The sequence below is a fragment of the Thalassophryne amazonica genome, chromosome 16, assembly GCF_902500255.1.
Source record: "Thalassophryne amazonica chromosome 16, fThaAma1.1, whole genome shotgun sequence".
Lineage (NCBI taxonomy): Eukaryota > Metazoa > Chordata > Actinopteri > Batrachoidiformes > Batrachoididae > Thalassophryne > Thalassophryne amazonica.
In genome coordinates, this window is record NC_047118.1 from 58,253,992 (window position 1) to 58,281,162 (window position 27,171).

Here is a 27,171-nt window from a genome sequence, read left to right on the forward strand (position 1 = left end):
GTTTAGTGATTCACAGGATTGCTAAAAAAAAAAAAAGCAGTCTGAACATAATAGTTTTGAGTTTGTAGAGTCAACAGCAGATGCTACTATTATTGTGAACACCCCCTTTTCTACTTTTTTTTTACTAATAGCCCAATTTCATAGCCTTAAGAGTGTGCATATCATGAATGCTTGGTCTTGTTGGATTTGTGAGAATCTACTGAATCTACTGGTACCTTGTTTTCCATGTAACAATAAGAAATATACTCAAAACCTGGATTAATCGTTTTAGTCACATAGCACTACTATTATTCTGAACACTACTGTAGGTATATTTTATTACCTAGTATAGGTTTTTCACTTATATGATATCAGAGGGACACCTTACCATGCCGTCACATGAAGAATACATGATGTGGTAAGACTACTTTGCTTCTGAATCACCAGGGTGGCGAATATCAAAACAACCTACCAAATTTTAGTCATACTACTGATGATGATTGTCTGTCCTTTTCTCATCGGCAGAAAGGGGTGTTTGTGCTGTTCTCTGATTTCCAGTTTCAAAAGCATTACACACTGAGCTGCAGCCTTCTCTATAAAAACAGGCTTAATTATAGATGCTATAATGCTATAATCATTGCAAACAATGGGCATATTTAATGAGTTAACAGAGAGGATAAAATGTGTGAAACACATGAAATGGAATTCTTCACTTATTTGTTCTGAGTTCAAAGGACTTTTTTCTAATCATTACTGTCATTTATGGTAAAGCCAGTTACGCATTATGGCAGAAATAGGTTTATGAAAAATCCTGTAAAACTTTGTATTTCTTCTTTTTGAACTGTGTTAGTTTTGTCATGTCTGTCTGATGACTGAAGCAAGACACAAAAGTTCAATTAATTACTTTTGTCAGCCTCAACAAAAACACAAAAACGCACATGCACAAACACACACACACACACACACACACACACAAAAAACACATACACAGAAAAAACACACATGAACCCTTTTCTGGAATAGGATCTGCCTCCACTGGCAGAGTGCAGCACAATTATTCACAGTTTGTGTTAAGTATCATCAGGACAATGTTTGAAAGTACCACTTTGTTTGCTTGCTTGTTTTGAAAGCATGTGAACATGGTCAGATGGTTTGTGCATAACAGCACACATGGGCTGTAACAGACATGTAGCACTTTCAGCTCATGAAACTTCAGGGACGGAGCTACCTTCAGGTGACGTTGGGGGTTGTGACTTGTGTTCCCCTTAAAAATTTAAAAATCTAAAGCCTTTTTCCTGCATTTTAAGCAAAACTAATGAGAGGCATGACAAGTTTATGGTTGAAAGTTCCTGGCCGTGGAACAGGGGACCAGCTCGTTACCCTCTCAAAGATAATGGAAGGGTTTTTGAGCTTCATGGCAAAGGCTGTGAATACTTATGTACATGTGATTTCTTTTTGTCGTTGTTTTAATTTTGAATAAATTTGCAAAAAAAATTTAAAACTTTTTTCACATTGTTATTTTGAGTGTGTGATTTCTTAGTTTTTTTGGGGGGTTTTGGTGGGGGGGAGTTTGGATACATACAATCTCAAAATACCTTTCTTCACATTGTCATTATGGGCTATTGTGTGTAGAATTTTGAGGAAAAAAAATTATACATTTTGGAATAAGGCTGTAACATAAAATGTGGAAAAAATGAAGCACTGTGAACACATTCTGGATGCACTGTAGCAGTTATTGTCCTGACTTCTTGTTTTATCAGACAGAAAGAGATGGACTGTCCATCTATCTGGAAGTGTATCTCGTCTATTTTACTGGGTACATGCTTAGGATTGTCCAAATCCTTGGAAAAATGACTGAAATTCCCCATCTCGATGTAAAAGAAAGTGAAATAATCATCTGGCTGCACATCTGGATCTGAAATTAACTGAACAGATTTTTAATTTCACAGCGAGCAGGGCTTCTATCAACTTTCATGAATTTTGTTTCATTATGTTTTGATTAATTTGCTCCTCCTTGGATCATGTATTTTGTAATACTAATCAGCAACATGTAATATTTCAAGTGCACATTTATAACAGAACATACTGGCACACAGGGAACTAACACTGAGTCATTAGTGATGACAAAAGATGTTTCAGAGCACACTGTAAGTTCTGAAATGACTGACTCATTCAGGTCTCCATACCGTGTCTTTGACTTGCAAGTCAGCACAATTGCCACTACTTCTGTTGGGAAGGTGTCGTAACACGGACCCACAACAGGGCGCGCAAATGAACGGACAATGGATAAGACAAAGAGTAACAATTTAATGTTGTGAAACGCACAACTGGATACAGACAAAGATACAATGCCAATTAAACACAAGGTGACGTGCGGGCAGGCTCGAAGATAGGAGACCTCTGGCGATCAAAGAGCCGGGACCCACACAGCTTCCACCACCAACGGCCTGAAGAACACCGGAGCCGCCAAGTCCTGAGTCCCCAAGTGGTCACCATCTTCTGTTGCAGACCCTGGTACTGCTGGCAGAAGATGAAAAACAGTCAATGGTGAGTGTGTATCCACACACCCAGTACTCCTTCACCTACAGATCTTCAAGGAGGGAAAACCTCCACCTCCAGAAACAATTTCACCCGTGCAGCTACTGTTAGTCTCGTCCCTGGATGGAGTGAGAGGCGAAGAACGTCGCCCTCCCACTATCCGCCAATCCAGCTTCAGACAGAACCCGCAGGAACACGGCTGCACACAGAACAATGTTAGATACAACGATAATTCAGCAGAGAAGGTTACCTTAGACCAGGGGTAGGCAACCTGTTCCAGAAAGAGCCATGAGGGTGCAGGTTTTCTTTGCAGCCACTGACTCCACCAGGTGATTTTACTGATTAATATCACTTTGAGCAGATGGAATCAGTTAATCAGTGAAATCACCTGGTGGAGTCAGTGGCTGCAAAGAAAACCTGCACCCTCATGGCTCTTTCTGGAACAGGTTGCCTACCCCTGCCTTAGACGGTAGCTGATTTCTCGGCGAGGAGGTGGAGTAATAATCCGGCTTTTGTAGGGACGCTGGTGATTGGTGACAGCTGGTGTAAATGAGTGACAGCTGTCACTCTCTGTCTCGGCGCCCTCTCATGCTTGAAGCCCGCACTCCAAGCAGGGCGCCAACTGGTGATGGTGGGCCAGCAGTACCTCCTCTTCAGCGGCCCACACAACAACTTCTTCAAGAAATGAAATGCATTTTGCAGTTTTGTGTTCGTCATTTAATGCAACTTCTTGTTCATGCCCGTCATTTTTATTTGTGGGAAGTGTTGGCGTAAAGCTTAGAGAAGGTTTTTTTTCCATGTGTAATCACACATTTTTGTCATTGGTATTTTATTGTCCTTTAAATTGTATTTTATTTTGTGAAGTACTTTGTATGTATGAATAGAAACTACTGTGAAATAATACAACCCAAATTCCAATGAAGTTGGGACATTGTGTAAAATGTAAATAAAAACAGGATACAACTGAATATAGATTCAACTGAATACACCACAAAGACAAGATATTTAATGTTCAAACTGATCAACTTTATTGTTTTTGTGCAAATATTTGCTCATTTTGAAATGGATGCCTGCAACACATTTCAAAAAAGCTGGGACAGTGGTATGTTTACCACTGTGTTACATCACCTTTCCTTCTAACAACACTCAATAAGCATTTGTGAACTGAGGACACTAATTGTTGAAGCTTTGCAGGTGAAATTCTTTCCCATTCTTGCTTGATGTAAGACTTCAGTTGTTCAACAGTCCGGGGTCTCTGTTGTTGCATTTTGCGCTTCATAATGCGTGACACATTTTCAAAGGGTGACAGGTCGGGACTGCAGGCAGGCCAGTCTCGTCCCCACACTCTTGCTCCAAAACCTGGATGTACCTTTCAGCATTGATGGTGCCATCACAGATGTGTAAGTTGCCCATGCCATGGGAACTAACACACCCCCATACCCTCACAGATGCTGGTTTTTGAACTTTGCACTGGTAACAATCTGGATGGTCTTTTTCCTCTTTTGTCCGGAGGACATGACGTCCATGATTTCCAAAAATAATTTGAAATGTGGACTCAGACCACAGCACACTTTTCCATTTTCCGTCTGTCCATTTCAAATGAGCTCGGCCCAGAGAAGGCGGCTGTGTTTCTGGATGTTGATTATGTATGCTTTCGCTTTGCATGGTAGAGTTTTAACTTGCACTTGTAGATGCAGCAACGAACTGTGTTAACTGACAATGGTTTTCTGAAGTGTTTCTGAGCCCACACCGTAAGATCCTTCACACAATGATGTCGGTTTATATTGCAGTGCCGCCTGAGGGATCGAAGGTCATGGGTATTCATGGGTACGTTTTCCAGATTCTCCGAATTTTCTGATTATATTATGGACTGTAGATGATGGAATCCCTAAATTCCTTGCAATTGAACATTGAGAAACATTGTTCTTAAATTGTTGGACTACTTTTCATGCAGTTGTTCACAAAGTGATGATCCTCGCCCCATCTTTGCTTGTCAATGGCTGAGCTTTTTGGGGATGCTCCTTTAGTTCCCAATCATGACACTCACCTGTTTCCAATTAACCTGTTCACCTGTGGAATGTTCCAAACAGGTGTTCTTTCAGCATGGTTGCCCCTGTCCCAGCTTTTCTGAAATGTGTTGCAGGCATCCATTTCAAAATGAGCAGATATTTGCACAAAAACAAAGAAGTATATCAGTTTGGACATTAAATATCTTGTCTTTGTGGTGGATTCAATTGAATATAGGTTGAAGAGGATTTGGAAATCATTGTATTCTGTTTTTATTTACATTTCACACAATGTCCCAACTTCACTGGAATTGGGGTTGTAATCATAATAATCGTTGTTATATAATGCCATAATAGATACTTGTCATTTGATTGATGGTTTGTATGTCACATGACATGGATCATTCATCCCAATTACCATTGTCCTCAATTTAGCATGCAATTTTGGTTCCATTTAGTGTGCAAATTTGGTTCCATATGATTTGTACCACTGCACCCTGCAACCACCGCACGCATGCACACGAGCGACAACGGCACTTTGTAGCTTGACAGTGCTCATTCTTCTAACACAAAAGGAAAAACAAATCCAGTACACAGTAAGCCATCTGGAGGTATTTGCAATATTCACTGGGATGTATCTAGCTACAGTAGAACCACAGTCAGATGAAGAGCTTGACAAATTTCTGTCGCAAATTTTTTGCTAGGCTGAGAAAAGCAGAAGTACACGAATAAGTCAATGCACAGCATCAGCTCCGGACTACATCATCGGGATTGTTTTTGAACTATCTGACTGTTTTTGCAAGTTGGCTAAGAACAATTTTGGATTGGATTGGACTCCTATTTAAAATTTGTGTTGGAGTGTTTGGAACCTGTTAACCTCGAAGGACCAGTGACACACACCAAAATATAAGTCCATTTTCTCTTGTTTAGAAATTAATAAAATGTTAATTTTTTTATGCGTTATATAAAACAAATAAAGAATGTTTTTTCATTCGTTCAATGGTACAAATATTTCATGAGGTGAAAGATGGAATGTTCCATTGAATGAATGAATTCATTTATTTGGCACACACAGACCCAAAATAACAAAATAAACTCACAAAGAAAACAATCCAACAACACACCCATGTGACTGAAAGGGTGTAAGCAGAAGCAAAAGCTTCATCATAAATATTCATTAATTGTATATTTTATTTTAGATATAGCATGTGGCACTGACTTCCCCAATGGCAAACTAAAAAATAGAGGAGACACACAACTTATGCACATGTAAGTGGAGATGGTGCAGGGCAATTTCATAGGAAGGTTGCAAAATTGTCCTTTCCCAAAGAGTGATTATGGAATTAGCTAAAAGGTTTTTTGCACTTCAAGTATTGACCATTTTATCATCCAGACTATCATTATAAACTATCAGAAGGCTGATTGCCCAGCAGATAGCACAGGACATAGGAGCTATACAAGTACTATTGTTTTCCATTAAAATCTCTCCTTTGTGACAAAAAAATAGCAAACACTTCAATCAATAAAGTAAATCATCTTTTTGGGAAAAAGTAATACTGTGATATAATACCATCATCATTGAAAAAGTGAAAAATACTTTTAAATTGTGGTCATATCACCCACCCCAACCAGACAGTAATACTGGAAGCACCGTGGGCCATAATAACCCGATCTCACGCCAAGTTTGCAATGGCATCACAAAAAGTGATTTAATCTATTAGTTTGTAATACTGTTATAAAATATGTTACATTTTCATAATGGTATCACAAAATTATTTTGTGACAGCATCACAAAATTTTGGGTGACGCGAGGGGGAGGGGTGTTGGGGCTATGGTTAAGTTTAGGATTAGGGTTAAGGTTAGGGTTAAAAATAGTGACCTAAACTTGACCACATCACAAAAATGTGACGCATTTCATGACTGTATCATAAATAAAAAAAAAAAGAGACTTGGCTGGCCATAAAGACTGTGGGTCCCAGAAGTCAAGAAACAAAATTAGCCAGTACTGAGTGAATTCTTCCAAAACATCCGCAATTAAGATGCAAGTCTTCCTGTAATTGGTGCAGAACTGCGAGTAAGTGATGCTGTTTAAGAAGTGGGTAATCCTCTGAAGACGTGCGGTGGCCTCAGAGGATCAGCAAACACAAGCAGGACTTCAAAAGGAACGGAACAAAGACGGCTAACGTTGCTCTGACACGGTGTCAAGCAGTCTCAGTCGAGAGAATGATGGAAGTGGAAAACAACACTGTGAAGATAGAACAAAAAAATAGAGATGAGGAAGTCAGTGAACTCAGGGGGATATAATGTGGTGAGCTTGTTTTGTTTCAGTGTTTCTAAAATGCTGTAATAAGTGCTGTGGTTTGACAAAGTGCCTGAAGGAAAAGCCCAAGAGGTTGTTTGGCAAATTAAATTGACTCTAAGAACAGTGAGACAAGACGCACATTACTATTAGCTGACATTCTAGTGGACTTACTCTGGGAATTCTAGCATCATTTTACCAGAAGAATCTACAGTACACATTGAATGTGAGTACACTCCTGGGAAATATCAACAAAATACCAAATAATTCAAAATGGTAGTGTGTTGCAACAATTGCAATATAATTAGTTAGGGCCCCTTCACACATAGTTCAAATAAGTACAACTCAGGGCACTTCATGTGCAATTCGACCAAATTCGCACTATGTGTGAAGGGGCCCTAAGTAGAGTGTCCCCTCTTATGAACAATGAAAGAAGTCAATACTTTACAAAGATGATTTCAAAAATACTGGACTCAAAGTAATGAAAGTCATTACAAGCATACATACATGCCGTTTAAATCATTACTTTTACAGGTCATGTCTGGGAGCCATGCATTAGTGTAACACACTACTGCACCACACTGGGTCCTGGATGGCAACCAGCCAGGCAGACGACTAGCCGATCCCCACCTTCCAAAGGCAGCCATCTGTGTTCCACAACAAGGTGAAACATTGGGCATCCATTGGCCCTTAACCTCTGGGGGGCACAACAGAGTCACCTACATGTTGGATCTTGCCCAGAGAAACACATCATGTGGTCATTCTAGTTGAGAATCAGTTCCAAATATCTGTGCCTGTGGATTCCTCTTATCAATACTAGCATGTTATTCTGACAATTATGCATTGCAAAAATATAGGTATCATGATGTCACAAATGGAATCAAGACATCCAACTCTGCACATACCAACAATGGGAATGGCTGCATTAATAGAGAAAAAAATAGTGGCCGATCCCTCTCACCCAGGGCACAAACTTTTGTTACCCTGGCAGACAGTTGAGGTCCATCAGGACTAAAACATCAAGACACAAAAACAGCTTCTTTTTGTACACAGCTAGACTTATAAATGCCACAGACCCCCATTTACCCTGCCCCCCACTCCCACAAAGTACAGACTGATCATCCCTGTACTGTTGATCTGCAGGTCTGTACAGCCCCATTCCACCATTTCACTATATCTGACAGTAAACTTAGCTTTGCCCATTTGTCTATTTGACTCCTTTATGTCCTACAAAAGTATTTTTTCCTTTTCGTTTCTTTTTATTGTTGTTTATGCACCTATTACTTCTTACAGAAGTATTTCATTTTGTTTATGCACCAATGACACCAGATCAAATTCCTTGTATGTGAGAAGTTACTTGGAAATAAATTTGATTCCGATTCTGATTTGCCTCTCACATGCCTGTCATTTGGCATTTTGATGATATTGCATACTGTTGTCCTGCGTAAGTCCTGGTGAAAAGAGCTGAAACACTAAAAAAATAAATAAATAAATGATGATTTCAGCAACAGTTATCATATGTGAGTTGTTTCTTGGGAACATCTCACTATCAGTGTGGTTTCTCTTCTTTTCCTGTCAAAGTGCTGACAAATCACTTTGAGCTGGGAGATACCTACAGTACACTGAGAGCTCTCCCGCTTATGCTAATCCCCCTGCGCCCGTGCAAAGAGCCAAAAGCCTTGAGTAAGCAAAAGTCTACTCGTGGAGTGAGCCAACTCTCGGGTAAATGTAACTTTCCGCACAGAAATCTCTGGAAATCAACTTTCAAGCTTTCAGGGTAGCGTCTGAGTCTTTTTCTTGGACAGGTTCCATTGAGTGCTCTTTCTGATGAACCCATGCTGGGTTTCCTCAAAGAGCACTTTCACCCCTTTGAGCACATTTGCATACAAAGTGAAGGCAGAGAAAACATGTTTCACACTAATTGTCTGGTCTTTTATTGACGGGGTTAATGCAGACCTCAGGGGTTCTCCAGCTTCCCCTTTCACCGAGCTTCATAATGCTGTTGCACTTTCTAAAGACAGCCTTTAAATTTACTGCCCTCTATCTGCTGCCGGCCTGCAGTTGGCTTCACCCAGGGCGGATTACGCCATCTTCTCCGACACCCTCAGTGAGCAATAAGAAGGCGAATCGCTCTTCTATGTTTGAAGTGAGAAGAAAAACGACAATTAAATCACATCTACTGAATAGATCCCGCGAGACTCTGATCTGAAACAGGGATGGCATTGAGAAGGTGAGCAGTTAACTTGCTAAAAAGTGCAAACGCTGGAATGATGCGCTTATTAAAGAATGGCGGGGCCAAGGAGGAAGCTGTTCCCACGGCTTTGGGAGTTGCCTTCTGTGTGCTCTGTGAGTAAGCGTGCACAATTGTCTGCTTGCTTTTCTTTCGCTGACTATGACTGAAGCCACGCTGCATTGTGGTCGTTATCCTCGCTGTGACGGGCCTCTCCTCCACATTGAGCTCCAGCAGGAACCACGCAGCAGAACTCCCCAGGATGGACAGAACAATCACATTGGATAAAAGTTTTGGGGATAACTCAGTGCCACAGGAGGTGATAAGCCCACCCAGCTTTCGCCCCCTCGCCCTCTGATTACTGATCTATATGAAGCTTACTTGCGATGACATCATTAAATATTTATGCTTGACTCCCTTTGCTTTGGTCTCCATGAAGACATGCCCTGCATCCGAATGCTTAGTTTGTACTTAAAGTGGGTTAGGAACCTACTACGCAACCCTTACTGTATTAGTGGGGCCATAGTTTGATTATACTATGCCACCGTCATCTTAGCTGCCCTTTGACCCAGATGTTGACACATATGCACGTATCCATGCATGCCAGGAAAATTACTTTAAGAGCTGGCTTACAAGTTCTACCTCTGATATCTGTCTTATTGTTGAAATAACTGCATTAAAGTGAATCTAGTACAAGATAATCCTTTACTTTACTTGACTAATTGACTATGAAGACACCCAATGGTTTTTGGCTGCAATTTAAGTCATGTGCGAAGTGCCTTGAGGCAACTTTGTTGTGATTTAACGCTATATAAATGAAATAAATTGAAATGTGCAGAATCATCTTCAAGGTAACACATGCAAACAGTTGTCTGTAAATGGCGTAGACGTACACTGAACAAAAATATAAGTGCAACAATTTTGTTGAACTCAAAGATCTAAAACATTTTTTATAAACACAAAATACTTATTTCTCTCAAATATTGTTCACAAATCTGTCTAAATGTGTGTTAGTGAGCACTTCTCCTTTGCCGAGATAATCCATCCTACCTTACAGGTGTGGCATATCAAGATGCTGATTAGACAGCATGATTATTGCACAGGTGTGCCTTAGGCTGGCCACAATAAACGGCCACTCTCAAATATTCAGTTTTATCTCACAGCACAATGCCACAGATGTCACATGTTTTGAGGGAGCGTGCAATTGGCATGTTGATTGCAGGAATGTCCACCAGAACTGTTGCCCGTGAATTGAATGTTCATTTCTCTACCGTAAGCCATTTCAGACAATTTGGCATTATAGCCAACCGATCTCAGATCTGAAGACCACGTATAACCACACCAGCCCAGGACCTCCACATCCAGCATGTTCACCTCCAAGATTGTCTGAAACCAGCCACCTGGACAGCTGCTGCAACAATCAGTTTGCAGAACCAAAGAATGTCCAGACAAACTGTTAGAAACTGTCTCAGAGAAGCTCATCTGCATGCTCGTCATCCTCATCGGTGTCTCGGGCTCACTGCAGTTCGTCATCATAACCAACTTGAGTGAGCAAATGCTCACATTCAATGGTGTCTGGCTGCTGATCAATTCGATGCGAAGGAGATGTGTTGCACTGCTTGAGGCAAATGGTGGTCACACCAGATATTGACTATTTTTTTGACACCCCCCCCCCAAGACCCCTCAAAGAAGCAAAACTGCACATTTCAGAGTGGCCTTCTATTGTGGCCAGCCTAAGGCACACCTGTGCAATAATCATGCTGTCTAATCAGCATCTTGATTTGTCACACCTGTGAGGTGGATGGATTATCTCGACAAAGGAGAATTGCTCACTAACACAAATTTAGACAGATTTGTGAACAATATTTGAGAGAAACAGATCTTTTGTGTATATAGAAAATGTTTTAGATCTTTGAGTTCAGCTCATGAAAAATGGTAGCAAAAGCAAAACTGCTGCATTTATATTTTTGTTCAGTGTACATCGATGTGATTTTGAAACCACATATGCTGTTACTGAATTCCTCACTGTGGAGGGTTGTACACCTGTGGACATGCATCGATGAATGAGTGTATGAGTGTGTACAGTCATGTTAACTTTTGGTGGGCCAGGAACTTCAAGGAAGAAAATGAGTCTGCATTTACCAGGCCCATAGCTTAGGGATGGCATAGTGTAAACAGTTTGTACACTAGGGAAGTAGTAGATCATTGTGATACCATTTCACTACTATTAATGCATAGTGAGGATTGTGATGTACTGGTTTTTGCCTACTACAGAGTATGTATATGTATATGTACAAGGGTAGGCTGAAAAGTTCTAAGGTTCCCCATGACGGAGTAATGCATTAATTGCATTATAGTGAGCCTTAGAACTTTTCAACCTACCCTCGTATACAGATGTATCCACAGTTTTGGCACTCACTATCGCCTGACAAAGTTTGATCCTAATCTGATCCGGATTGTGAATTTTGTGGACATTTGAATTTAATATTGGAACACCCATTTGGTGTACATTTAGCATTATATCTCAAATAAAAGTGCCCCAATCACTCTCATTTGTGACAATGAGGTGCAAACTGGCGCTCTCAATAAATGTAATGGTGCAGTGGTTTGATTCGCATCTGATCCATATTGTGGATTTAGCAGATATTTGATTTTAATATTGAAAGCCCTTTTGATCTATAGTTTGTATTATATTTTAGCTTATGAAAAGTCACTTCTAACAGGACTTTGACCTTGAAAATATTTTCCAAGGTAAAAATTTGTGGAATTGTAACCTGGTGTTGGCGGAGTTTTGCGCTCTAGGGGCACGGTACTCTAGTTTATTTTATTTTATTCTGCTTCACTTTATAAATTTTCAGCCACTTCCGACCGTGCAAAAAGAATAACTAGACCCAACACCTGTTTCATTTCAAAAGACCTGCACCCCTACAGCATCATGGATTTACTTTTGTTTACTTTACCTACACGATCTTGCACACATTTTTATTTCTTGGCATCATTTGTCACAACCTTTCTTAGCACACTACCGCACACTTTAGTAGCTCCTGAAATTAGCAGATCTATGGATAGATAGAGGTGGCTTCATTGCCTCGAGGTGCAGGGACTCCGTGCTGGGCTATGGGACTCACATTTCAATACCTAGAATAGACTCAGTGATCAAAACCTCTAATTCATACCCTGAAGGTGTACCTTTTTTGATTCCCCTTTTTACAGAAGTGATATGGATATGCATGTTGATTTGACATATGTTTTACATCAGATGGCCTTCCTGACCTGACTCCAGATGAACATGGAGGTTGGAACGCACATGGTTTTGAACCAAGAAAACCACACAAACCGTTTGGGTCATTGGGATGCCTGTGTATAGAAATATATACAGTGGCGGGCAGCTAATCTAACAACTAGCTTTGATAACCACTAATTTGGTAACTGAAAAGTTAACTGTGATAACTCTAAACCAATAAATCACTGAAACATTTAGCTGTAGCTACTAACTACTAACTTTTACTTTTACTAACTTTTGAAATATATGTAGGCTACATGGCCAATATGCTACAAATTCAGAGATTAATCAAAAATTTATTTATTTATTTATTTATTTTTGTGTTGTTTTTAAGGGAAAATATCTTTGACTAAAAGCCTGAAGGGCTGTTATTCTACAAAAAGGACAAGCAATATGTGATCCGTCCAACACAATTTCAAAAACTACCAAACATTCCATCACACATGCACACCATTTATTTTTCTCTCATGTTTTTTAAAGATGTTACCAAGATGCAACATTTTACCATACTCCAGCCTTGCAGAGATAGTGCTAGAGGTGGGCGATACTGGGAATTTTGGTATTGAGCCGATACCAAGTAAATACAGGCCCAGTATCACCGATATCGATACAGATAACGATGCTTTTTCAAATTTCAGCTTCATAGATCCAAAGGATCCAAAAGACCTAGGATAGAATTTCACCAAACATTGTACGTGACAACAAAATACTTTATTATCACATCAACATTTTTGTTTAAAAAAATATCACTCAGTACAACTTAAAATCTCCTGAGGTAGAGGGCTGACAAACCACAATACAAGGGTGCGCTACTCTGTGTTGTGTGACACAGCGCAGCGCTGCTCTTACAGACTGAGAGTAGACTTTGATGAATCTGCGTGCACAACAGTCAGTGCATGCGGGAGAGGAAAAAAAGTTTGAGTATCGATCTTTTTACACGAGGATCATTCAACATCAATACCAGGGTTGGTATCAGTATTAGAATAGATCCGCCCACCTCTAGACAGTGCAGCTTTTGTAATCAATGAAATACAGACGTTTAAAAGTCATACAGTGTAACAATGCTAAAGAATGGATTAACATTTTTTTCTTCATTGACAGCATAAATAAATGTTTTTATTTAGCAGTAAACTAGCATTTATTTTCATATTGGTGGAAAAAAATTATCATGATCTCTAATTTAATGCAAAAGAATGCAATTTCCTTATTTGATGCTGAAAATGGTTTTGGAAATGAATGTTTTTTTCCAATCAAAATATTGCATGTTTTCAATTTGCTTTCACCGAACAATATAAATATGTCATTATGACAATATGCACATTAATGCACCAAAACACTTATAGGACATGTCCAACTGAGGTGTGTCTAGCTGAACCAAAACCCTTTCAGTGACCTGGGACCAGTCATGAGTTCTTCAGTGATGATACGTGACCTTCACTGGAACATTTTAACACTTGGTGCAGTGGTTGGGTTCAGAATCAGCATATCCAAATCTGAGGTCAACATTTGCTGGCAGAAACTGGTGAAATACAACAGGTTGGCAATGAGCTGATGCCCCTAGTCAAGGAACATTTTGGATGCTTAACCATGATGGAAGGCCAAGTCTAAGTGAAGCTGGACTGCTTCAATGATCATTTCCCCACCTGTGGCCATGAACTTTGGGTAATGACCAAAAGAATGTGATCATAGATGCAAGCAGCCAAAACGAGTTTCCTTCATGGGTTGAACATGCTCATCCTTAAGCTCTGTTTCTGTTTATACTGAATAGCATGTATCCTCTTGCAATATTCCACTGCAGCATTATGTTGGAATAGAACATTGTCACTGACATGGAACAGTTGCTTTGCGTTCCTCTCTGCTTCTTACCAAATATCCAACATGGATATCTCCTTCCATGTAAGTGGGGGGAAAAAGACAGAGGTTTTCCAGAGCATTTGACACTGAAACAGAATAAATCAAAAAGGAATTTCTGCTCATTTGCAGGAAACATGATGCATTCAAAGTAATAGAAACTTGATCTTTGAGCAATTTTAAAAAGCTCAAAATCTGCTTTACAGATAGAGAGGTGGGCCATTTCATTTTAGTTCAAACATCCAAACAAGCATTTACGGTCAATTTCAGGTAAAATTTTAAGTTGGATGAACCACATGTAGGCTCCTGTTGAGACTTAATTACCATCCTGCTCCTATTTTTGCAGAAGAACGAAGTCTTGAGGACCCTGGTGCTTCCTGTTTTACTGTATTATTGTGAATCTTGGACACTAACCAACAACCTGAGGCCATAACTGGATATCTTTGTTATTAGTTAAGTTCAGAGGATCCTTGGGTACTGCTGGAATGACTTTGTGTTAAATGAACGGTTACTTAGACAGACTTAGATGAAGAGAATCACTTGCATTGCAAGGAAACATCAGCAGGGTTCTCGCCAGCACAACTGAGCATAGAGGACCCATATGCTGTGATTTGGATCCCCCTTGCTGTGATCTGGGCCCCTTTGCTGTGATTTAACCAGCATAGGGGGGCCTTTCTGTTTTTTTTTCTTCTTTTTTAAAGGATAGGTCCCACATTATTTAACGTCCCAGTTAGCAACACAAAGTGGCCCTCAAAATGCAGGAAATAGTGTTTCAAAGGGTTCTAAATTTCAAAATTTTCTTAGGTGGGATGCCCCCGGATCTTCCTACCATACTGGCGTCCCCAACGCTCATCATGTGGATATGCCCCGCTAAGTTCCCCCCATGCTGTGGAAAAAATCCTGGTGAGAACCCTGATCAGCGATGACCTTTAGGCCATGTGATGCCCCAGTGTTGAGGACGTCATGGTCCAGGTCAAAGGAGTGGTTACTTTGGAGAGGTGGTGATGTACCAGTCGCCTGCCTGGGTGTTTGCCATCTAGGACCCAAAGCGGTTCCATGGTGTGGTGGATGTGGTGACATACGGCACACAGCCATGTTCCCTGACCTGACCTGACCTCATGTTTTGAAATGTGAGTGTGGCTTCACTGTGATCTTCAAGGCTGAACAATGATGACTCTATCTTGGCCTTGGCTTCAGCATTGTCCAGCCTTGAAGAATAAGCCGAGGCCGGTTTGAGGCTGCTCATTTGTACCTATATTTTCACTGTTGACTTCCCACCAGCTGAATGGAACGATGTCATGTCATCGATAATTATTCCACCTGACCTGAGCGTCTCTGCCCAGCGTAGATGTTGGTCAGGTGTACGCAGGTGCCCAATTCAAGTGCTGCTGCGGTCAGCCGAGTGCTCCAGCAAGCCATCAACGATCTGGTTCACACTGCCAAATGCACACTTTTGTCATATTATGGCCCGAACCTCTGCCACGTCTTTTCTCCTGTCTAAGTCTGCTTCCCCCTCCTTGCTCTTGTGTCTAGACCAGATCTTTGTTTAGCTGTTGTTATAGTTTAGTCACTTGTTAAGTCTTGTCTTAAGGCCCCTTTACACATAGTGCAAATATGATCAACTCCAGGGCAACACCTGTCGGAGCAGCTGGTATGAGCACACTATGAAACATTGTGCTGATGAGCAGGCGTGCACGATGCTGGTGCGACGGTTCGTGCATGTGGGAACATAGTGCTACCAACTGCACAATGTGGTTACACATTGTGCAGCTGGTGTGAAGAAAAAAAAAAACAAATTAAAAAATACATGCTGCGATGGTTCCGTGCATGTGGAAACACAGCAGCTTTTCCCCAGCAACTCTGCGTTGTGGTTACACATCACGCAGCTGAAGAAAAAAATACGTCACCATTGGGATTCAAACCTGCGCTTTCGAAAAGCTCTGATTGCCAGTCAGAAACTTTACCAAGTGAGCTACCATCACTGTCCTGTAAAAGATGCTGAAAGCTGCCTCATATCAGGAAGCACATGGACGTATTAAAAAAATGATGCACCATGTAAAAACATTGCATTGTATTAAATCCCTCTTATCAAGTGGGCAATACAAATATGATCTGTCTGTTCCTCTGTAGATGACCCATGGTCACTGACGTACAATCATAAAATGACATTAATGAGAAGCAGTCTCCTCATCTCATTCATGTCCACATCTGCTGGCACGTCTCTAGCCAGCCCGTGCATGTGTCATGCTGACAACACATGTCCTGCGGATGCCGCACCGCAGGACACCGTGTCATATGGAACAGAGCTCATGTGGGTGACGTGACAATGAGATCACCTGCGGCGTGTTCTGATCTGACAGTCTATTTCAACCTGGGGGCAGCCTGTCCATGTGCGCGCCATGTGCGCATACTCGCTTGCTGCAGCCCGTCACCACAGTGATATACGGTTTGATTTATTTTATCCACTTGATGACAGCAAACAGACATGTGCATCACAGTGGTCAGTTGTTAGTCCATATCCAGCCAAACACAGTACTGTCCAGCTGGGATGTCCAGAATGACAGATCTCCACAGCCGCTTCTGTCATAGCCACAACTCCTGTCAGTTCAGCGCACACACCAAAGCCACACTCGTGGGGCAGTTAGACAAATATCACTGCAAGTACAACAATGATTGTCTGCAGTCTGTTGTCATGCCAAGAGTGCGACTGGCCACATATTTTCTAAGTGCCGTGAGAGGTATTAGATGTTCGTGCCTGTCAGCTGGAATTTGGCCGACACCTGACGTGACAAGGTCTTTCAGCTGCTGGTGTGTGCAAATAGTTGTAGCAACAGGTGTACGAGGCGTTAGAAGAAGCTACAAAATTACATGGTTTGCATACGATTCCTGCTTCATGCACACTTAATGTGCGATTCAAACAAATTTGCACTATGTGTGAAGGGGCCCTTAGTTTTGTTTTGTTTATGTCTGTTCTGTGTGTTATACTTTTGCCACATTGTTAGTTACGTCTTAGTTTAGTCTGATTTCCATTTTCTTGTGAATCTCTTTTCAGATTTTACATTTGGTCCCTCGTTTGATTCTTTGTTCCTTTCTTGTGTGGGTTTTGCATTAACTTTGTATTATTGTTGAGATTCTGTCTTTGTGTGTGTCACTGCTCTATCTTACACCAGCTTCCCTCATCTTCACTGTAATTGTCTGCTTTGTCTTACTGCACTCTCTTGCCTCCTGTCTTCCTTCATCTTTGATTCATCCATCCACGCCCCCTTCCTGAATGTTCTCCACACCTGTGTCTAATTTTCCCTAATTACCACCAGTGTATTTAAACCCTGTCTGTCCAATGTTCTCTGCCAATTCATTGAGCTTCCTGCCTTGTGCGTTTGCCCTCGTCCCAGCCTCAGCTTGTCTTCAGTAGTTCTTTCGTCTCTCCGTGTATGAACCTCGCTTGCTTTTTGACCTTGCTTTTTGCTTGCGAACCTGCCTCTCTGTGTTTAAACTCTGTTTGCTTTTGGACCATGCCTCTGCCTCACGGTTGGCTGTACCTCCGCCAGTGTGATTGACATCCTGTGTACCAAACCTTTGCCAGTTTTTTTGATAAAGCCTTTTTATTGCTCCTACATCTGAGTTCATCAGTCTGCATTTGTGTTCGCCTGCTGTCTGTCCCACGTCACCTCACTTCATGACCGCTTCATTACGGACAAATTGTTTATTCTTAATGATCTCTTCACTCATGAGACCTTTATGTTCCTGACAGAAACATGGCACTGAAATATGGATTATGTTCACTTCAAGAAGATTTGTCCGGCTGTCTGCCCCATCATTCAAACCACACATCTGTCGGGTCACAGTGGAAGTCTTGCTGCTGTGAATCAGGATAGGATGATGAACTCGGACTCTTCATTTGAGCTCCAGATGATTAAGGGTGGCTCTTTGAAAACCTTTTATTGTATTTTAATTTGCCAACCTGCTGGCATGGCTGTAATCTTTTTAACTTAATTTAATTACTTTTTGCCATCCTTCATTAAATTTGAGAAGGTTTTTTTATTCATTGGTGATTTTAAGCTTCATACGTTGATGATGCATCCTGTTCTGTGGCCGCTGAGCTCATCACGATCACAGAGTCTTTAAACTTTAGGCAGCGTGTTTCTGGCCTCATGCATATTTAGGATCAGACCCTGGGTTTAAATATAAATAATGTATGCATGGAGGATGCACACGTCACTGAGCATAGGTTCATATTTTTTAATTTGTCAGTTTATTTTGATCTCCTTCCTCCTAAATTGATGAGTCAAAGGTGGATTTTGAGCCAGTGTGCCTCTGAAAGGTTCATTTGATTCAAATATCGCTCATAATGATGCTGATAATATATAGTGACACCTTTTGAAATATATCTTTGTACCCCATATAAATACTTGTCATCGGATAAATGAAAATATTCATAATATTAAGACAAACAGCCGGAAGATTGAAAGGTTATGGAAGGCTACTAAGCTTGACGTTCATAGGCTACATCTTAAAGAATGAATTGCTTCACTACATGACATGATAAAAACATACCAGAACCACCTATTTTGCTAATCTTACAGCTTCAAAGAAGGAAAACCCTAAAGTCTTGTTTGATACAATTAATAGCACTGTTTCTCCTGTCAAAGACCCAAACCTGGATAAGTGGCTGAAAATGAATGAATGTACATTTCTCCTGTTATTCTTTGTGTACCAGTATACACAAAATCCAGTGACTTTCTTCAATTTTCTTTGAGGTCACAGCCACCGGGTCAAGCATTTCACCGTCATCTTCATTCCAGTGATTTGCTCTCCTCTGACACCTGGTCTTCTTTTGCACCTATGACCTTACAATATATCAGGACTCAACTTGGTTGTATGAAGCCTACTTCAAGTCTCCTTGATGTCCTTACTATTTCTTTATTCATTAGTCTACTTGCCCTGTATTGGGGATATGATTAATATTTCTCTTAAAACTTGGTCAGTTCCCAACTTCTTTAACCCTCTGGGGCCGATGCCGTCATATATGATGGCTGAGACCAAGTTTTACTAAATTATAAACAACTTTTTAATGATATGAGATAGAAAGTTTTTTTTTTTTTTTTTTTTGCTGAAAAGTTAACTCCACGGACTTTTGAGCCAGCCATCCACCATCTTTGTACTCGTCATAGAAGCTGTGTGATGACGTGTGCAATGTGAGTGTCCAATCGGAATTGGTTCACCGTCACATGGTTTTCCAAAATCCAATCGTAGGGCAGATTCACCTCACGTGATAAAACAAAGATTGTTTTTAGGAGTGATATGTTACTAGTTGGCCCGTTTGAATAGCCCCCTGGCTACTGGCTCCAATACGCCCTGCACCATTACGTACAGCGATCAGTGAAAGTGAATAGACGGAGCAGATGGAGGGGCTCTCATACAATCTCACATGCTCAAAAAAGAGTGTGTGAGTATGAGGATTGCTCCACTAGTTTGCCTGTGAATGTTACTGGATAAGCCTGTGGCAAGCTCTCTCGCTCCGGCGTAAAGCGCTGTTTACCATATCAATGTAGCGAGAGGGGAAGGGCCACTCCTCAAACTGTGAATGAGCCTCAAAGTGTGAAAGCTGCTTTCACAGTGCAGCCACAGTCAACACACATTTCATAGAAGTAAAAGTTTGTGATGTGACCTTTGTGTAATAGCAGACAGAAATTGCTTTGAGATGAAGACAAACAAAACGCATAGACCATTTTGTATATATTGTTCAAAATGTGCATTTGTGTTAGTTGTTTGGACCTTTTTGTTGTACAGTCTTTCACACAAGACCTCAAATTACCTTTATAAAGTGCCAAAACAGTTGTTTATTATAGTTTGCTGTGTGTTTTGAATAAATGTGTGTGGAAAATTATTTTCCACTTTACTTTTTCCTTTCTTATTTCTGACTGTGAACCTTTATTACACTTATAAAACACCACTATAGCATATATATTCTGAAAGTACAGGTTGTCCTGAAAAAAGAGAGATAAAACTTGATTGTGGGATGCAGGGAGAGCTGTTAACAGCAATAATAAAACAGTTATGCCAGGTGAGTGAACTGTCCAAAAAATGCCCTCAGACCCCAGAGGGTTAAACAAGCTATTGTTGTTGAGCCACTACTAAAGAAAAATAATTTGGATCCAACTCATCCAGAAAGTTACAGGCCAATAATCAAATTACCTTTTGTGTCAAACAATTTGAAAAAAAATTGTAGCAGAGCACCTGGATACGTTCTGGAGAAAAAAAAATTACAATTTTCAGTCTGCTTTTCACAAATTGCATTTCAGTATAATTGCTTTACTTAAAGTCTCTAGAGGTTGGTGCTTTAGGTCTTGACTGGGGTGTACATACAGTCAAGCTACAGAGCCTTCAAATTTAATTTGTTCTGACTCCCAGGATTTGGACAAAAGACTTCAGAAATGTCCAAAAACCTGTCCGGAATTCTTAAAGCTGCTCAGGCGACACATCCTTTGAACAATGCTTCACTTGCCCTGTTGAAGCTTTTTGGAGGCGGCTTTGAAACGATGCACAGATCCTTTAACACAGCTTGTTAATCCCTCAGCTCAGTCAAACGGACACGTGAAGCAGCAGCAGCATCGCTTTCTTTCTCTCTTTTTAATCTCTCATTAACAATATGTCTCTTCGGGTGTAATCCACTCATTACCAAACATTTCCAGGACTTTTCTTTATGATGAAATTAATATCAATACTTTCCATGAATATTGTAAACGGTTTCCTCACACAGAAGTAAACTGAGTAATTGTGCAGCTGAGTCAATAGTTTAATCCTGTGTTTGGAGAAGTGAGAGTTGCTGAAGGACCACAGATTCCGTGAGAGAGAATATACTTTTTCTCTTTTTTTTAAAGAGTAACATTACACAATGTTAAAGCTGTTATCAGCCACAGAACTCTGATCTTTCATTCTGGGATCTGTTCGGATTTAGGATCAAAAGAAATTAATGCCACTGAATCAATACTCGTGCACTGGAATCATGCTCATGGCATGATGTAACTTGTTGACTGCAGAAACTAAAGCACTACTGCACGTCTAAAACCCAGGTCGGACGGAGACAGAAACTTTCTGCTCTCCTGGTGTGAAGCTGTGATCTCGGGGCAGACGCCTGGTATCAAAATTCTAGGAACTCTGGCCGAAGGTCATGCTGACCGGCAGAAAATCGATTGCTGTGTAACTGAACATGACCGTGAGTTACCGAAACTACCTCAGTACATTAAATGTTTTTCTGGTTCAAGTAGTGCTTCACTTTGTGCTGCTTAATTACGTCCACCAAGGACATAATAAAATCATTGGGGTTTATTTTTTTGTCTGTCTGTCTGTCAGCAGGATTACGTCAAAGCTACTGCATGGATTTTGACTAAATTTTCACCACAGATAGATATTAGGCCATAGAAGACTCCACTGAATTTTGGAGGTGATCCGGATTGGTGGACATCAGAAATATCAGATTGCTCTTGTTCCCATTGCGACACTGGCGGCTCTACAGGGGCTGAGAGGGGAATTGATGGGGGCTGTAGGCCCACCCAGCCCCCATCAGAAGTCCACCTGAATATTAACATTTTCAATTTAAAAAATGGCATATTTTCCACCTCACTTGCTCACTAGCATTACTCTGTGTCTGATCTGGTTCTGTAGCACCACTAGTTTTCTTAATGCCGCGTTCACACCGCACGACACGCGACGCCACAAATTCATGTCTGTCGCCTGGCGATGGACGCGCCACCATCTCCCGGTGTGTTGCTGTGCTTTCGCTGCAAAAATTCACCCCAATGCATCATCAAATTGGAGGAGCTTCCATTCCGTCCGCCATCAAGTCGACATGGCGGACCTTGATCACACAGAGCAAGTTGCTGTGCTCTATTTGTTGTGGAAAGCTGACAACCGGTGCCAGCGGCGCCGCTCCTGGGTTCACGACATCCTCATGAGACGTTCCCAATTCGGGGAGTTTTATTATTTGCTGCAGGAGTTGCATCTTGACCATCATGATGGCCACTTTCAGCAGTACTTCCGCCTCTCCAGGACCCAGTTTGAGGACCTCCTGTCCCATTCGCGCACACATGTGAACAATTTAAAAAAAAGGCTGCTGCTGCAGTTTGTCGCTCTCCTCTCAAACTCTGTCATAACTGTGTTATAAACCAGTCACCATTTGTTTTATTATACATCTGTGTAGTTAATAAAATTATCTCACGGACAATTCACTCACACACACGTGAAAAAAAACTGGCTGCTGCCGCTGCTGCGGTGCTGCTGCTCGCTCTTCCGCCAAAAACTCTGTCATAATTGTGTTATAAACCAGTCACCATTTGTTTTATTATACATTTGTGTAGTTAATAAAATTATCTCACGGACAATTTGTTCGCGCACACATGAAAAAAAAAACTGGCTGCTGCCGCTGCTGCGGTGCTGCTGCTCGCTCTTCCCCCAAAAACTCTGTCATAATTGTGTTATAAACCAGTCAGCATTTGTTCTATTATACATCTGTGTAGTTAATAAATAAAATAATCTTCACGAACGAGTCGTTCGCGAGCGCACGTGAAAAAAAAACTGGCTACTGCCACTGTTGCGGTGCTGCTGCTCACTCTCCCCTCAAACTCTGTCATAATTGTGAAATAAAGGACAAAAGGGACATAAGTCCTGCTCACAGGCTGATTTCCAGAGACAGGACATGTCCACATCAAGTATAAACTCCAGACATCTCCAAGTCACTACATATCCAGTCCCTGATTGGTCATCACTACGCGACAAGATGAAAAAGTTCAGATTTGTCAACTTGAGGAGGAGGGAACGTGATGCGATATCGTGCCACAAACGTGCCAATCGCTCAAAATTGCTTCATTCGCGTTGCTTCATTCGCCTCCATCGCGTCGCATTGCATGGCCTGAACTTTTGTGGCACCACAACTCGTCCTTCCATAGGGATTACATGGCAACTGTCACTGCCGTCGCTTGCGTGGCATCCGGTGTGAATGTGGCATAAGACTTTGTTGCCCTGCACTGGAATTAACTGAACAAGTTCACGCTGCTCACATAACACAAGATGCACCTTTTTTTATTATTTTATTTGGCATACAAACAAGATTAAAATAGATTTTTCCTTGGGAAAGAACTCTGTTCTGGGATCAGAATCTCAGAAAATGATTGACAGGAATATGACAGCTCAACATTCATAAAGTGTGACAGAATACCGCCACCTATGGGGGTACTGCCTCTAGTCCTGACTGACATTTGTTCTTACTGGCTTAATTAAATAGTTCTTCCTGTAAGGTTTATGAAATGTCTCCCATTTCAAATTCTTTCCCTGTGTGATTTCCAAACATTATGTGTATTACTTCTGCAAATTTTCTATACTTAAAACAAAAAAAGTTATATCTCCTTAATCTAGATATATCAACCAGTTCCACAAATTGTGCTGGTTAAAACAACCATGTTTTGTCTGATGGCTTGACATCACTAGACTAAGGAAATACATTTCTTTTTTAGGATGCATTATGTGTGAATTTGCAAAATGTATCAAGTAGTCTCTTGAAATTTACTTGAAAATTCATATTTGCAAATTTACAGTCCTCATTTTTTTAAAAAACAGCATTTAAAATCTGTTAAGAAATAAATGAAAATTAACAAAATGTACATAATCAGATTATTTCATAAAATGCTTTCATATAATGAATTTTTTTTTTAATTCAGACATGAAATGTACAATTTTTGACACTCTTTGACAAAAAAAAATTGTCAGTTTTACAGCCAGTTTTCTTTAGGAGAGTCAGGGGATGAATACATGAACATTCCCAAGTGTATATAAATATGTCTTAGACTTCATTTAGATCAGTCAATTAAAAATTACCAGCAGCATGGTAAGTCGGTCTGGAGTGGGCAGTCCTCAAAAACTGAGTAACAGTGCATAAAAGAGGCTGGTGGTCTTTTTCAGTGACTTGGAAATTTGCATGTATCCATCCCTTGATTTGTCCAAAGAAACCTGACTGTAAAAGTGATGATCTGTGTGTAAAATTATCCTTACATTTACATAGTTTGTCCGATTAATCATGGCCTCTTAGAATGACCATACCTGCAAAATTTTTAGTTTGAAGTATAGCTTCTAGATTATTATCTAGATTTTTTAAACACTTGGACACTTCTTTCAACATTTTGATTACACTGTCAAAACTTTTTATTTGATTTCCATGAAAACTGATGCAATGATCAATCACAGGGAAAAACTTTATAATTTTTGTTCATGATGTAGCTTCTGGGAAAAAAAGGCATTTATTTATTTATTTATTTATTTATTTATTTATTTATTTATTTATTTATTTATTTATAATATGGGCTGCTTTTTAATCAATAAAATTCTCAAAAATCTTTTAGGCTTTCTTTAATAATGTTGGTGCAATGATCAATCTTACCTAGAGGAATGAAACCATGAGAGCATAGGTGTCAAACTGATTCCAGAAAGGGCCAAGAGGGTGCAAGTTTTCTTGTGACAACCACTCAGACACCTACATTAGAGCTTAGGATTCATCCAGAACTAGATGTGATTTTTTTAATACACTTGATGAAATTGTCAAGAAATCTTTTGTTATATTTCTGTGAAAATTAGTCAGTCATAACCAGAAGAAGATCCCCTTAGTGACTGTTGGTTCAGAATTTTCAAATCACTCGGACATTTTAATTAAATTCCCAAACGCGTTTAAATCAGTTTGTGCAAAACAAAGTACAGAAGCTGAAGAAGAACCCAATAAATGTTAGTTTTGCTTCCACCTTATAGATGCATATTCAATTTTCCAAAAATGAATCTCCTGATTAAAACCAAACATATCTCAAGACAGTTTATCAGTAAGTGCAATTTGTCAAGTGTAAAGATACAATAATGTGTTCTTTCCAGCATATGTGTTCTTGTGCGTAATAATAGGAATAGTCATAATACAACTATTTATGAGGAACTTGCTGGGGCTAAATTTCAAAGTGCTGGTTCAGACACATTTTTTAGCCTCAGCAGTTAGACCTCCATTTAGACCTCCAGTTCCAAACAACACGTCAGAGGTTTGTTGATGTGAAGCTGTGATGTACCTGTACCACTGCAGTCCCTTGTCATAGTTGCGGTCAAAGAAGTGCGGCTCCGCTCCCACGGCGCGGATGTCCGGATGCAGGCGCAGGAACTCCAGCAGCGCGCGCGTTCCTCCTTTCTTCACCCCGATGATGATCGCCTGCGGCAACTTCTTACTTTCCGTCTCGTTGAGGAAACCTGACATGGCATTATCATCCAGCGCCTTCGTCTCGCCTCTAATGTCATCCCACTCTTCTGCTCTGCTGTCCACATCGTTTTCGTTATTCAGTAAGTCCCTAAACGCCCCGACCGACGACTCTTGATTGTCAACTTCTCCGTCATTTTCTGCGCCTCGTCGACCCCCTGCGCCGTACGTCAGGTTGGGCAGAGTTGAGCAGTAGCCAACACAGCAGTAGATCATGTAGACCCAAAGTGACAGCATAATGCAGAGCACAAACAGTTTGTTTTTCACGTGGGATGATGGCACAACATGGAGATTGTGGAATATCGGGCTATATTCCATAGGACCGTCGCGCAAAATCTATATTCCAGTTAACAAACATTTTGGCAAAAGCGCATCACTCCTCTGCCATGGCTCAAACTGTGGATAACCGACGCGTAATTTCCCTATAACCAGCCTGAAACTGTAAGTTACGCACGTTCAGCTCCTGCTCCAACTCCAGATGTGCGCAAAGGCTGAGAGAAAGATTATTTTACTGTTCACAGGAAAATAACAATAAAGAATACAAAGTAGGTTTTAAAAATCTCGCCAGGTGAGCCGCATTTGCGCGTCAAGTCCGTGCGTAAAAGGAGCGAGTTGAACTCCCATCACTCGATGTCAGCGTGTGAGCGCGCACAGCGGCGGCAAGTTCTCTTCGGCAGACAACAACACTATCAAGTCTGATATCGTGCACCAATCCAAGTGCATCCTTTCAAAATAAAATGAGAAGCGCTTTAAAGGGGGATGTGTTTCACACCAGTAGGAAAGAGGAAATAAAAATAACAGAAGAGATCACTATGAAAACTAACACATCTGTTTTACTGCTGATTAGTAATTTGGCACTGGTGACCAAGCGGTTATGCACTTCTTTACAGAGCAGAAGGTTCTCGGTTCAAGACCACCGGTGCCCATTGTCCATGCAATATTGAGTTGCATCTGGAAGAACAGCCCGTGTAAAACTTGTGCCAAATCAACATCGGATCTACCGGGACAACCATGATTGAAAAAGGAAAAGCTGTGGGAACTTACTGAAAATTATCACGAGTAGAACCAGTGAATTAACAGAAATAGGAAAAGAACAACACTTCACTCAACACTTTTTACAGCGACTGAAGCGTTCTTGGGCAAGCTTCATAATGGTCCTGCAGATCAGTGTGATTGTTTGACTGCACTGAAGTTTTCAGGCCTGAATTAAGCATGTGGATAAATTCATGTTTTTTTAAGATTTAACAAATAAAGGAAATAAAACATTGCTGTGTTTGTATGAAATATTTTGCTTCATCATAAAAGATAGCATGAAACCATACACAACCTTCCGTAAATGTAGAAAGATGAATTTCTTTCTTTTTTCATTTGCAGTTGTACACCAATGAAATTCCAAGGATTTTAGGAGCATTTTTCCTATTTAAAAAGTGCTTTTATTTTGAAGGCCGCTGAGATGGTTCAACCATCCTTTTTCGTGTTGCTTGACGCAGGGTCTCCGCTCAGAGGAACTGTCACCTTTAGAGGTTTAAAACACCCTGAATAAAAAAAATAAAATAAAATAAAACTGTTTGAATTGGATTGCATGTTCTCTTATTGGAATAACAATGAAAAATATACATATGTGCCCAAACTCCGTTTTGCACAGATTTTATTGTGAAATGCGTTTGTGCAGTATTGAATACTGTTCACAAACTGTGACATTCTGAAATC

The 27,171-nt window shown here is 40.6% G+C and overlaps 1 protein-coding gene across 1 annotated transcript in view; it reads right to left on the reverse strand.

Moving 5' to 3' along the window:
• The window catches only part of hs3st3b1a (heparan sulfate (glucosamine) 3-O-sulfotransferase 3B1a), a 45,943-nt gene extending 19,841 nt beyond the window's left edge, over positions 1-26,102 (reverse strand). Inside the window, exon 1 of the mRNA XM_034190838.1 lies at positions 25,280-26,102. Within this exon, the coding sequence (XP_034046729.1) occupies positions 25,280-25,779 (500 nt within the window). The 5' untranslated portion in view covers positions 25,780-26,102. The remainder of the gene's footprint in view (positions 1-25,279) is intronic.
• Between the last annotated feature and the right edge of the window lie 1,069 nt (positions 26,103-27,171).